The sequence below is a fragment of the Salmo trutta genome, chromosome 38 (genome assembly GCF_901001165.1).
Source record: "Salmo trutta chromosome 38, fSalTru1.1, whole genome shotgun sequence".
Taxonomy (NCBI): domain Eukaryota; kingdom Metazoa; phylum Chordata; class Actinopteri; order Salmoniformes; family Salmonidae; genus Salmo; species Salmo trutta.
Window position 1 is genome coordinate 33,578,849 of NC_042994.1, and position 14,595 is coordinate 33,593,443.

Here is a 14,595-nt window from a genome sequence, read left to right on the forward strand (position 1 = left end):
TTAAGGAGAAGTGTATCTATAATTCTTTGAATAACAGTTGAATATTTTATCAACGTTTATGATGAGTATTTCTGTAAATTGATGTGCTCATTCACCGGAAGTTTTGGGAGGCAAAACATTTCTGAACATTACACACACCAATGTAAAATTGGGTTTTTGGATATTAATATGAACTTTATCGAACAAAACATACATGTATTGTGTAACATGAAGTCCTATGAGTGCCATCTGATGAAGATCATCAAAGGTTAGTGATTAATTTTAGCTGTATTTTTGGTTTTTGTGACGCCTCTCCTTGCTTGGAAAATGGCTGTGTGGTTTTTCTTGTCTAGGCGTTGTCCTAACATAATCTAATGTTATGCTTTCGCCGTAAAGCCTTTTTGAAATCAGACAGTGTGGTTAGATTAATGAGAAGATTATCTTTAAAATGGTGTCCCACATTACCCTAGAGAAGTTAATGTTGTAAATGACTATTGTAACTGGAAACTGCTGATTGTTTATGGAATATCTACATAGGCGTACAGAGGCCCATTATCAGCAACCATCACTCCTGTGTTCCAATGGCACGTTGTGTTAGCTAATCCAAGTTAGTAATTTTAAAAAGGCTAATTGATCATTAGAAAACCCTTTTGCAATTATGTTAGCACAGCTGAAAACTGTTGTTCTGATTAAAAAAGCAATAAAACTGGCCTTTAGACGAGTTGAGTATCTGGAGCATTAGCATTTGTGGGTTCGATTACAGGCTCAAAATGGCTAGAAACAAAGAACTTTCTTCTGAAACTCGTCAGTCTATTCTTGTTCTGAGAAATGAAGGCTATTCCATGCGAGAAATTGTCAAGAAACTGAAGATCTCGTACAATGCTGTGTACTACTCCCTTCACAGAACAGCACAAACTGGCTGTAACCAGAATAGAAAGAGGAGTGGGAGGCCCCGGTGCACAACTGAGCAAGAAGACAAATACATTAGTGTCTAGTTTGAGAAACAGATGCCTCACAAGTCCTCAACTGACAGCTTCATTAAATAGTACCCGCAAAACGCAAGTCTCAACGTCAACAGTGAAGAGGTGACTCCGGGATGCTGGCCTTCTAGGCAGAGTTGCAAAAAAGAAAAAGCCATATCTCAGATTGGCCAATAAAAAGAAAAGATTAAGATGGGCAAAAAGAACACAGATACTGGACAGAGGAACTCTGGGAATTCATATGTAACTCTGTGTTTTTGTATGTTGTCAAACTGCTTTGCTTTATCTTGGCCAGGTCGCAATTGTAAATGAGAACTTGTTCTCAACTTGCCTACCTGGTTAAATAAAGGTGAAATAATAAATAAATAAATAAATATGCTCCTGGGAATTCAAGCTACTAATAAAGCTATACTTTATTACTATAATAAATGGAAAATCTAAATACAAATGACATATTTTCTCAGGCATTTATTTTGTCGATGTATCGAAACCGTACCGTCACACCACTGTGCTGTATAACCGAACCGTGAGTTTTGGTGCGGTACGATACCGTGAGACCACTGTACCGTTCGGGATGGTTTTGATACATCGACTATGCACACACACTACCCGTCAAAAAGTTTTAGAACACCTACTTATTCAAGGGTTTTTATTTTTACTATTTTCTACATTGCAGAATAATAGTGAAGACATCAAAACTATGAAATAACACATATGGAATCATGTAGTAACCACAAAAGTGTTAAACAAATAAAAATATATTTTATATTTGAGATTCTTTAAAGTAGCCACCCGTTGCCTTGACAGCTTTGCACATGCTTGGCATTCTCTCAACCAGCATCATGAGGTAGTTACCTGGAATGCATTTCAATTAACAGGCGTGTCTTGTTAAAAGTTAATTTGGGGAATTTCTTTCTTTCTTAATGCGTTTGAGCCAATCAGTTGTGTTGTGACACGGTAGGGGTGGTATACAGAAGATAGCCCTATTTGGTAATAGACCAAGTCCATATTATGGCAAGAACAGCTCAAATAAGCAAAGAGAAATGACAGTCCATCATTACTTAAAGACAAGAAGGTCAGTCAATGCGGAACATTTCAAGAACTTTGAAAGTTTCCTGTGGCAGTCCCAAAAACCAACAAGCGCTATGATGAAAATGGCTCTCGAGAGGACCGCCACAGGAAAAGAAGAAACAGAGTTCCCTCTGCTGCAGAGGATAAGTTCATCAGAGTTACCAGCCTCAGAAATTGCAGCCCAAATAAATGCTTCAGAGTTCAAGGCACATCTCAACATCAACTGATTTTTTAAATTTAATTTAATTTTACCTTTATTTAACTACCGTAAATTCTGGACTATAAGCAGCAACTTTTTTCCAACGCTTTGAATATCGCGCCTTAAACAATGACGCGGCTAATATATGGATTTTTCCCGCTTTCAATCAAAAAAAATTAATAAATAACATTCTGTGATGTGCTCAGTTTTTTGGCGGCATGAAGCTTTCAGACCAATGAAATTGCCGAACGGGTTAAGGTCAAACAACTTTTTTGTTTACTGTTTAGATTAAATCGAGCGCTCTCAAACTTCCCATCATTCTGATTACGGTAGTCATTTTGTCACCCTCATCATGGCAAAGACACGGAGAAATGCATATGACGCAGCTTTCAAGTTGAAGGCGATTGATCTGGCTGTTGGAAAAGGAAATAGAGCTGCTGCACGGGAGCTTGGTCTTAATGAGTCGATGATAAGACGTTGGAAACAGCAGCGTGAGGAATTCACTCAGTGCAAAAAGACAACTAAAGCTTACTGCTAATTTTTATTTTTTGTTACAAGCCATGTATCGTTAAAGCCTATTTATTTTTGTTCAAAATAATATTTTTTTTTAAATTCAGTGGGTGCGGCTTATATTCAGGTGCGCTTAATAGTCTGGAAATTACGGTAGGCAAGTCAGTTAAGAACAAATTCTTATTTACAATGACGGCCTAGGAACAGTGGGTTAACTGCCTTGTTCAGGGGCAGAACGACAGATTTGTCAGCTCGGGGATTCGATCTAGTAACCTTTCGGTTACTGGCCCAACGCTCTAACCACTAGGCTACCTGCCGCCCCCAGGCCTTCATGGTCGAATTTCTACAAAGAAACCACTACTAAAGGACACCAGTAAGAAGAAGAGACTTGCTTGGGCCAAGAAACACGAGACCGGTGACAATCTGTCCTTTGGGCTGATGAGTCCCAATTGAAGATTTTTGGTTCCTACTGCCGTGTCTTTGTGAGACGCAGAGTAGGTGAACGGATAATCTCTGCATGGGTTTGGAATGAGTTTGACCGTAGAGTGAAGGGAAAAGCAGCCAACAAGCGCTCAGCATATGTGGGAACTCCTTCAAGACTGTTGGAAAAACATTCCAGGTGAAGCTGGTTGACAGAATGCAAAGAGTGTGCAAAGCTGTCATCAAGGCAAAGGGTGGCTACTTTGAAAAATCTTAAATCTATAACACTTGTTTGGTTACTACATGATTCCATATATGACAATAGTTCCTCAATGTATTTAAAAAAATTAAAAAATCCCAGCACTACTTGACTTTGACTGAAATAGGTGCCAGTACTGTTTATATATTAGGTGCTTCACTATACTGTTGATCTAATATTCTATAAGAGGAACAGCAGCTCCACTATACTGTTGATCTGATATTCTATAAGAGGAACAGGACTATACTGTTGATCTGATATTCTACAAGAGGAACAGGACTATACTGTTGATCTGATATTCTATAAGAGGAACAGGACTATACTGTTGATCTAATATTCTATAAGAGGAACAGGACTATACTGTTGATCTGATATTCTATAAGAGGAACAGGACTATACTGTTGATCTGATATTCTATAAAAGGAACAGCAGCTCCACTATACTGTTGATCTGATATTCTATAAGAGGAACAGGACTATACTGTTGATCTGATATTCTATAAGAGGAACAGCAGCTCCACTATACTGTTGATCTGATATTCTATAAGAGGAACAGCAGCTCCACTATACTGTTGATCTGATATTCTATAAGAGGAACAGGACTATACTGTTGATCTGATATTCTATAAGAGGAACAGCAGCTCCACTATACTGTTGATCTGATATTCTATAAGAGGAACAGGACTATACTGTTGATCTGATATTCTATAAGAGGAACAGCAGCTCCACTATACTGTTGATCTGATATTCTACAAGAGGAACAGGACTATACTGTTGATCTGATATTCTACAAGAGGAACAGGACTATACTGTTGATCTGATATTCTATAAGAGGAACAGCAGCTCCACTATACTGTTGATCTGATATTCTATAAGAGGAACAGGACTATACTGTTGATCTGATATTCTATAAGAGGAACAGCAGCTCCACTATACTGTTGATCTGATATTCTATAAGAGGAACAGGACTATACTGTTGATCTGATATTCTATAATAGGAACAGGACTATACTGTTGATCTGATATTCTATAAGAGGAACAGCAGCTCCACTATACTGTTGATCTAATATTCTATAAGAGGAACAGCAGCTCCACTATACTGTTGATCTGATATTCTATAAGAGGAACAGCAGCTCCACTATACTGTTGATCTGATATTCTATAAGAGGAACAGGACTATACTGTTGATCTAATATTCTATAAGAGGAACAGGACTATACTGTTGATCTGATATTCTATAAGAGGAACAGGACTATACTGTTGATCTGATATTCTATAAGAGGAACAGCAGCTCCACTATACTATTGATCTGATATTCTATAAGAGGAACAGGACTATACTGTTGATCTGATATTCTATAAGAGGAACAGGACTATACTGTTGATCTTATATTCTATAAGAGGAACAGGACTATACTGTTGATCTGATATTCTATAAGAGGAACAGGACTATACTGTTGATCTGATATTCTATAAGAGGAACAGGACTATACTGTTAATCTGATATTCTATAAGAGGAACAGGACTATACTGTTGATCTGATATTCTATAAGAGGAACAGGACTATACTGTTGATCTGATATTCTATAAGAGGAACAGCAGCTCCACTATACTGTTGATCTGATATTCTATAAGAGGAACAGGACTATACTGTTGATCTGATATTCTATAAGAGGAACAGGACTATACTGTCGATCTGATATTCTATAAGAGGAACAGGATGTGGATATGAAAACCATAACCGGCAAGCAGATTGGTAGAAATTGTCAAATAAATTGGCATTGGCTAACGGTAGATAGGCTAGGGGTTAAAGGTTAAATTTAGGAGTTAGGTTAAAGGGATTGGGGAAGGGTTAGCTAACATGCTAAGCAGCTAGGGGGCTAACGTTAGCTAAGCTAGGGGTTAAAGGTTACATGTAGGAGTCAGGTTAAAGGGGATTGGGGAAGGGTTAGCTAACATGCTAAGCAGCTAGGGGGCTAACGTTAGCTAGGCTAGGGGTTAAAGGTTACATGTAGGAGTCAGGTTAAAGGGGATTGGGGAAGGGTTAGCTAACATGCTAAGCAGCTAGGGGGCTAACGTAAGCTAGGCTAGGGGTTAAAGGTTACATGTAGGAGTCAGGTTAAAGGGGATTGGGGAAGGGTTAGCTAACATGCTAAGCAGCTAGGGGGCTAACGTTAGCTAAGCTAGGGGTTAAAGGTTACATGTAGGAGTCAGGTTAAAGGGGATTGGGGAAGGGTTAGCTAACATGCTAAGCAGTTGTAAAGTAGCAACCAAAAAAATTGTAAGTTGTTGAAAAGTTGACTGTGATGAGATTCGAACTCACAACCTTTGGGTTGCAAGGCGTTTGTGTTTACATCAATAAATGCTCTCTTCTCTAGACTTTCATTTTTTGTTTTGAGAGAAAAAGGATTCCATCATTCCTGGTATTGGACCCCTCAGGGCCAAAGTAGTGGGATGGGCTGGTATTGGACCCCTCAGGGCCAAAGTAGTGGGCTGGGCTGGTATTGGACCCCTCAGGGCTAAAGTAGGGGGATGGGCTGGTATTGGACCCCTCAGGGCCAAAGTAGTGGGATGGGCTGGTATTGGATCCCTCAGGGCCAAAGTAGTGGGATGGGCTGGTATTGGACCCCTCAGGGCTAAAGTAGTGGGATGGGCTGGTATTGGACCCCTCAGGGCTAAAGTAGTGGGATGGGCTGGTATTGGACCCCTCAGGGCTAAAGTAGTGGGATGGGCTGGTATTGGACCCCTCAGGGCTAAAGTAGTGGGATGGGCTGGTATTGGACCCCTCAGGGCCAAAGTAGTGGGATGGGCTGGTATTGGACCCCTCAGGGCTAAAGTAGTGGGATGGGCTGGTATTGGATCCCTCAGGGCCAAAGTAGTGGGATGGGCTGGTATTGGATCCCTCAGGGCCAAAGTAGTGGGATGGGATGGTATTGGACCCCTCAGGGCCAAAGTAGTGGGATGGGCTGGTATTGGATCCCTCAGGGCCAAAGTAGTGGGATGGGCTGGTATTGGACCCCTCAGGGCCAAAGTAGTGGGATGGGATGGTATTGGATCCCTCAGGGCCAAAGTAGTGGGATGGGCTGGTATTGGACCCCTCAGGGCCAAAGTAGTGGGATGGGCTGGTATTGGATCCCTCAGGGCTAAAGTAGTGGGATGGGCTGGTATTGGACCCCTCAGGGCCAAAGTAGGGGGATGGGCTGGTATTGGACCCCTCAGGGCTAAAGTAGTGGGATGGGCTGGTATTGGATCCCTCAGGGCCAAAGTAGTGGGATGGGCTGGTATTGGATCCCTCAGGGCCAAAGTAGTGGGATGGGCTGGTATTGGATCCCTCAGGGCCAAAGTAGTGGGATGGGCTGGTATTGGACCCCTCAGGGCCAAAGTAGTGGGATGGGATGGTATTGGATCCCTCAGGGCCAAAGTAGTGAGATGGGCTGGTATTGGACCCCTCAGGGCCAAAGTAGTGGGATGGGCTGGTATTGGATCCCTCAGGGCTAAAGTAGTGGGATGGGCTGGTATTGGACCCCTCAGGGCCAAAGTAGTGGGATGGGCTGGTATTGGACCCCTCAGGGCTAAAGTAGTGGGATGGGCTGGTATTGGACCCCTCAGGGCTAAAGTAGTGGGCTGGGCTGGTATTGGACCCCTCAGGGCTAAAGTAGTGGGCTGTGCTGGTATTGGACCCCTCAGGGCTAAAGTAGTGGGCTGGGCTGGTATTGGACCCCTCAGGGCTAAAGTAGTGGGATGGGATGGTATTGGACCCCTCAGGGCCAAAGTAGTGGGATGGGCTGGTATTGGATCCCTCAGGGCCAAAGTAGTGGGATGGGATGGTATTGGACCCCTCAGGGCTAAAGTAGTGGGCTGGGCTGGTATTGGACCCCTCAGGGCTAAAGTAGTGGGATGGGATGGTATTGGACCCCTCAGGGCCAAAGTAGTGGGATGGGCTGGTATTGGATCCCTCAGGGCCAAAGTAGTGGGATGGGCTGGTATTGGACCCCTCAGGGCCAAAGTAGTGGGATGGGATGGTATTGGACCCCTCAGGGCCAAAGTAGTGGGATGGGCTGGTATTGGATCCCTCAGGGCCAAAGTAGTGGGATGGGCTGGTATTGGACCCCTCAGGGCCAAAGTAGTGGGATGGGCTGGTATTGGACCCCTCAGGGCCAAAGTAGTGGGATGGGCTGGTATTGGATCCCTCAGGGCCAAAGTAGTGGGCTGGGCTGGTATTGGATCCCTCAGGGCTAAAGTAGTGGGATGGGCTGGGCTGGTATTGGACCCCTCAGGGCCAAAGTAGGGGGATGGGCTGGGCTGGTATTGGACCCCTCAGGGCCAAAGTAGTGGGATGGGCTGGTATTGGACCCCTCAGGGCTAAAGTAGTGGGATGGGCTGGTATTGGATCCCTCAGGGCCAAAGTAGTGGGATGGGCTGGTATTGGACCCCTCAAGGCCAAAGTAGTGGGATGGGATGGTATTGGACCCCTCAGGGCCAAAGTAGTGGGATGGGCTGGTATTGGATCCCTCAGGGCCAAAGTAGTGGGATGGGCTGGTATTGGATCCCTCAGGGCCAAAGTAGTGGGATGGGCTGGTATTGGACCCCTCAAGGCCAAAGTAGTGGGATGGGATGGTATTGGACCCCTCAGGGCTAAAGTAGTGGGATGGGCTGGTATTGGATCCCTCAGGGCCAAAGTAGTGGGATGGGCTGGTATTGGACCCCTCAGGGCTAAAGTAGTGGGCTGGGATGGTATTGGATCTCTCAGGGCTAAAGTAGTGGGATGGGCTGGGCTGGTATTGGATCCTTCAGGGCTAAAGTAGTGGGCTGGGCTGGTATTGGATCCCTCAGGGCTAAAGTAGTGGGCTGGGCTGGTATTGGATCCCTCAGGGCTAAAGTAGTGGGCTGGGCTGGTATTGGATCCCTCAGGGCTAAAGTAGTGGGATGGGCTGGTATTGGATCTCTCAGGGCTAAAGTAGTGGGCTGGGCTGGTATTGGATCCCTCAGGGCTAAAGTAGTGGGATGGGTTGGTATTGGATCCCTCAGGGCTAAAGTAGTGGGCTGGGCTGGTATTGGATCCCTCAGGGCTAAAGTAGTAGGATGGGCTGGTATTGGATCTCTCAGGGCTAAAGTAGTGGGATGGGCTGGTATTGGATCTCTCAGGGCTAAAGTAGTGGGCTGGGCTGGTATTGGATCCCTCAGGGCTAAAGTAGTGGGATGGGCTGGTATTGGATCCCTCAGGGCCAAAGTAGTGGGCTGGGCTGGTATTGGATCCCTCAGGGCCAAAGTAGTGGGATGGGCTGGTATTGGACCCCTCAGGGCCAAAGTAGTGGGCTGGGCTGGTATTGGATCCCTCAGGGCCAAAGTAGTGGGCTGGGCTGGTATTGGATCCCTCAGGGCTAAAGTAGTGGGATGGGCTGGTATTGGATCCCTCAGGGCTAAAGTAGTGGGATGGGATGGTATTGGACCCCTCAGGGCTAAAGTAGTGGGCTGGGCTGGTATTGGATCCCTCAGGGCTAAAGTAGTGGGATGGGCTGGGCTGGTATTGGATCCCTCAGGGCTAAAGTAGTGGGATGGGCTGGTATTGGATCCCTCAGGGCTAAAGTAGTGGGCTGGGCTGGTATTGGACCCCTCAGGGCTAAAGTAGTGGGATGGGCTGGTATTGGATCCTTCAGGGCTAAAGTAGTGGGATGGGCTGGTATTGGATTCTTCAGGGCTACAACAAAATATACGGCCGTTTTGATAGTGGGAGTGTGACTGTGTTACCTTGCCCTTTAATTCAACAACTGCAGTGTGAGATTGTGTTTTTAAAGACAGTACTTACTGGTGTTAATCCGTTCTCCTGTCTCTTCATCTTCCAATGTGACAGTTATCTCTCCCTTCTCCTTCACTCCAAGAACGGTATCCTCTTCTTCTTTCACTGTAACATCCTCATCCTCTACTTTTGTTACTGTGACATCCTCCTCTTCCTTCTCCTCTTTCACGACAACATTCAGCCACAGACCTTCTTTCTCCGTCCAGCAGACCTCCTCCTCCTCCTCCTCTTCTTCAACAGGAGGCGAGTAGCTTGGTGAACTCATGGTCGGGGATGTTAGCTCACAGTTAGCTAGCTAGGCTAATGCTAACTCAACAACCAGCCAGCTACGTTAGCTAGCTAGGCTAATGCTAACTCAACAACCAGCCAGCTACGTTAGCTAGCTAGGCTAATGCTAACTCAACAACCAGCCAGCTACGTTAGCTAGCTAGGCTAATGCTAACTTAACAAGCCAGCCAGCTACGTTAGCTAACTAATAACAACGTAAATATGCAATGAAATTGTATAATTAGCTAGACGACAGAAGTGTGTTGAAAACACTAAATACTAATATACATTAAAACGCGTTAATATTTCGGCTAGCAAGCTACCGAGGAGGCTGACCAGTTTGTCAATGAACTATAAAATAACGTCGCTGGGTTGTCACTAGTTACCACAGCCACAAAGTCGGAATTGGCTATGGTAAATGTTTTTAAAAAATGCTATTTTTATTTTATTTTTTGGGTCTTAATTTAAAAAGTTAAAGGTTAGGTATAAGGTTAGTAATGTGGTTAAGAAAGAAAACAAAAAAATATCAGATTTTTTTTTTTTTAGAAGTGAGGTTGTAGAAATGGGCGGGGTTTGCCGTCATTATGTCTTTGTGACTGTGGTAACTAGTGAGGACCGAATAGCTTGTTGTTGAAGAAGGGCCCCGTCGCTGAGCGCCTGACACCCGGGAAGACCTGCCTGAAAGACCCACATCGCCGTCTGCTGGCCGGAGTGTGTAACGCAGTTGAGGGGAAAGTTTATTATTTTTTTTATTTTTTTCTAACAAAAAGTTTATAATTTTTTCAACGATTTTATTTTATTTTCAAGAATTATATTAAACGTATATATATATACACTGCTCAAAAAATTAAAGGGAACACTTAAACAACACAATGTAACTCCAAGTCAATCACACTTCTGTGAAATCAAATTGTCCACTTAGGAAGCAACACTGATTGACAATAAATTTCACATGCTGTTGTGCAAATGGAATAGACAACAGGTGGAAATTATAGGCAATTAGCAAGACACCCCCAATAAAGGAGTGGTTCAGCAGGTGGGGACCACAGACCACTTCTCAGTTCCTATGCTTCCTAGCTGATGTTTTGGTCACTTTTGAATGCTGGCGGTGCTTTCACTCTAGTGGTAGCATGAGACGGAGTCTACAACCCACACAAGTGGCTCAGGTAGTGCAGCTCATCCAGGATGGCACATCAATGCGAGCTGTGGCAAGAAGGTTTGCTGTGTCTGTCAGCGTAGTGTCCAGAGCATGGAGGCGCTACCAGGAGACAGGCCAGTACATCAGGAGACGTGGAGGAGGCCGTAGGAGGGCAACAACCCAGCAGCAGGACCGCTACCTCCGCCTTTGTGCAAGGAGGAGCAGGAGGAGCACTGCCAGAGACCTGCAAAATGACCTCCAGCAGGCCACAAATGTGCATGTGTCTGCTCAAACGGTCAGAAACAGACTCCATCAGGGTGGTATGAGGGCCCGATGTCCACAGGTGGGGGTTGTGCTAACAGCCCAACACCGTGCAGGACGTTTGGCATTTGCCAGAGAACACCAAGATTGGCGAATTCGCCACTGACGCCCTGTGCTCTTCACAGATGAAAGCAGGTTCACACTGAGCACATGTGACAGACGTGACAGTCTGGAGACGCCATGGAGAACGTTCTGCTGCCTGCAACATCCTCCAGCATTACCGGTTTGGCGGTGGGTCAGTCATGGTGTGGGGTGGCATTTCTTTGGGGGGCCGCACAGCCCTCCATGTGCTCGCCAGAGGTAGCCTGACTGCCATTAGGTACCGAGATGAGATCCTCAGACCCCTTGTGAGACCATATGCTGGTGCGGTTGGCCCTGGGTTCCTCCTAATGCAAGACAATGCTAGACCTCATGTGGCTGGAGTGTGTCAGCAGTTCCTGCAAGAGGAAGGCATTGATGCTATGGACTGGCCCGCCTGTTCCCCAGACCTGAATCCAATTGAGCACATCTGGGACATCATGTCTCGCTCCATCCACCAACGCCACGTTGCACCACAGACTGTCCAGGAGTTGGCGGATGCTTTAGTCCAGGTCTGGGAGGAGATCCCTCAGGAGACCATCCGCCACCTCATCAGGAGCATGCCCAGGCATTGTAGGGAGGTCATACAGGCACGTGGAGGCCACACACACTACTGAGACTCATTTTGACTTGTTTTAAGGACATTACATCAAAGTTGGATCAGCCTGTAGTGTGGTTTTCCACTTTAATTTTGAGTGTGACTCCAAATCCAGACCTCCATGGGTTGATAAATTGGATTTCCATTGATTATTTTTGTGTGATTTTGTTGTCAGCACATTCAACTATGTAAAGAAAAAAGTATTTAATAAGATTATTTCATTCATTCAGATCTAGGATGTGTTATTTTAGTGTTCCCTTTATTTTTTTGAGCAGTGTATATATATATGGACACGACTGACTACAATAATAGAACAGAATAAAAAATGTTTTTTTTATTTTTCATTTAACCTTTATTTAACCAGGAAGGGCTCATTGAGATTTAAAATCTCTTTTTCAAGAGCGTATTTCTCTCTCTCTCTCTCACACACACTCACACACACACACACACACACACACACACACACACACACACACACATACACACACCTTTCCTTGGTATAATCATGGGAAGGGCTACAGAATCAGTGTTAAGTTCAAGACAGCCAATTAGAGTCAGTCATGATTCAATGATTCAGTGATACCATTGACTCAGTTATCCCATTGATTCAGTGAATCAGTTATACAGTTTATTCAGGGACTCAGTGAATCAGTTTATTCAGTGATTCAGAGATAACATTGACTCAGTGACTCAGTGAATCAGTTTATTCAGTGACTCAGTGAATCAGTTTATTCAGTGGTTCAGAGATACCATTGACTCAGTGACTTAGTTTCTTCAGTGACTCAGTGAATCAGTTTATTCAGTGATTCAGTTGTTCAACTTTTCCCCGCGACTGACTCCAATAAACGGTTCAGTGGTCGCTAGGCCGTCCAGCTCTTCTCCAGTTCCACCAGTTCCATGCCTTCACAGTAGGACCGAGGACGCAGCGCCCTCACCTGGACAAACAAACAAACAACAGTTTGTCATCTCTCACTCTCTTCCTCTTGTCTCTTTCTGTCTCTCTCTCTTCTCCCTCTCTCCCTACAGCCCTAATAGGTTATAATCTCTAGGTACCTCCCTCTCTCCCTCTAGTCCTAATAGGTTATAATCTCTAGGTACCTCCCTCTCTCCCTCTAGTCCTAATAGGTTGTAATCTCTAGGTACCTCCCCCTAGCCCTAATAGTTTGTAATCTCTAGGTACCTCCCTCTATCCCTAATAGGTTGTAATCTCTAGGTACCTCCCTCTCTCCCTCTAGCCCTAATAGGCTGTAACCTCTAGGTACCTCACTCTCTCCCTCTAGCCCTAATAGTTTGTAATCTCTAGGTACCTCCCTCTATCCCTAATAGGTTGTAATCTCTAGGTACCTCCCTCTCTCCCTCTATCCCTAATAGGTTGTAATCTCTAGGTACCTCCCCCTAGCCCTAATAGTTTGTAATCTCTAGGTACCTCCCTCTAGCCCTAATAGTTTGTAATCTCTAGGTACCTCACTCTCTCCCTCTAGTCCTAATAGGTTGTAATCTCTAGCTACCTCCCTCTCTCCCTCTAGCCCTAATAGATTGTAATCTCTAGCTACCTCCCTCTATCCCTAATAGGTTGTAATCTCTAGGTACCTCACTCTCTCCCTCTAGTCCTAATAGTTTGTAATCTCTAGGTACCTCCCTCTAGCCCTAATAGTTTGTAATCTCTAGGTACCTCCCTCTATCCCTAATAGGTTGTAATCTCTAGGTACCTCCCTCTCTCCCTCTAGCCCTAATAGATTGTAATCTCTAGCTACCTCCCTCTCTCCCTCTAGCCCTAATAGATTGTAATCTCTAGCTACCTCCCTCTATCCCTAATAGGTTGTAATCTCTAGGTACCTCCCTCTAGCCCTAATAGATTGTAATCTCTAGGTACCTCCCTCTAGCCCTAATAGATTGTAATCTCTAGGTACCGCACTCTCTCCCTCTAGCCCTAATAGGCTGTAATCTCTAGCTACCTCCCTCTATCCCTAATAGATTGTAATCTCTAGCTACCTCCCTCTATCCCTAATAGGTTGTAATCTCTAGGTACCTCCCTCCAGCCTTAATAGGTTGTAATCTCTAGGAACCTCCCTCTCTCCCTCCAACCCTAATAGGCTGTAATCTCTAGGTACCTCCCTCTCTCCCTCCAACCCTAATAGGCTGTAATCTCTAGGTACCTCCCTCTAGCCCTAATAGGCTGTAATCTGTAGTTACCTCCCTCCTAACGGGCTGTAATCTGTAGTTACCTCCCTCCTAACGGGCTGTAATCTGTAGTTACCTCCCTCCTAACGGGCTGTAATCTGTAGTTACCTCCTTCCTAACGGGCTGTAATCTGTAGTTACCTCCCTCCTAACGGGTTGTAATCTGTAGTTACCTCCCTCCTAACGGGCTGTAATCTCTAGTTACCTCCCTCCTAACGGGCTGTAATCTGTAGTTACCTCCCTCCTAACGGGCTGTAATCTGTAGTTACCTCCCTCCTAACGGGTTGTAATCTGTAGTTACCTCCCTCCTAACGGGCTGTAATCTGTAGTTACCTCCCTCCTAACGGGCTGTAATCTGTAGTTACCTCCCTCCTAACGGGCTGTAATCTGTAGTTACCTCCCTCCTAACGGGTTGTAATCTGTAGTTACCTCCCTCCTAACAGGCTGTAATCTGTAGTTACCTCCCTCCTAACGGGCTGTAATCTGTAGTTACCTCCCTCCTAACGGGCTGTAATCTGTAGTTACCTCCCTCCTAACGGGCTGTAATCTGTAGTTACCTCCCTCCTAACGGGTTGTAATCTGTAGTTACCTCCCTCCTAACGGGCTGTAATCTGTAGTTACCTCCCTCCTAACGGGCTGTAATCTGTAGTTACCTCCCTCCTAACGGGCTGTAATCTGTAGTTACCTCCCTCCTAACGGGTTGTAATCTGTAGTTACCTCCCTCCTAACGGGCTGTAATCTGTAGTTACCTCCCTCCTAACGGGCTGTAATCTGTAGTTACCTCCCTCCTAACGGGCTGT

At 45.1% G+C, this 14,595-nt stretch overlaps 1 protein-coding gene across 1 annotated transcript in view; it reads right to left on the reverse strand.

Annotated features, from left to right (window-relative positions):
* Positions 1-14,595, reverse strand: part of LOC115178616 (zinc finger protein 883) — a gene marked incomplete at its 3' end in the record, with an annotated part of 67,193 nt that overhangs the window by 48,642 nt on the left and 3,956 nt on the right. Inside the window, exon 4 of the mRNA XM_029739871.1 lies at positions 9,223-9,409. Within this exon, the coding sequence (XP_029595731.1) occupies positions 9,223-9,409 (187 nt within the window). The remainder of the gene's footprint in view (positions 1-9,222; positions 9,410-14,595) is intronic.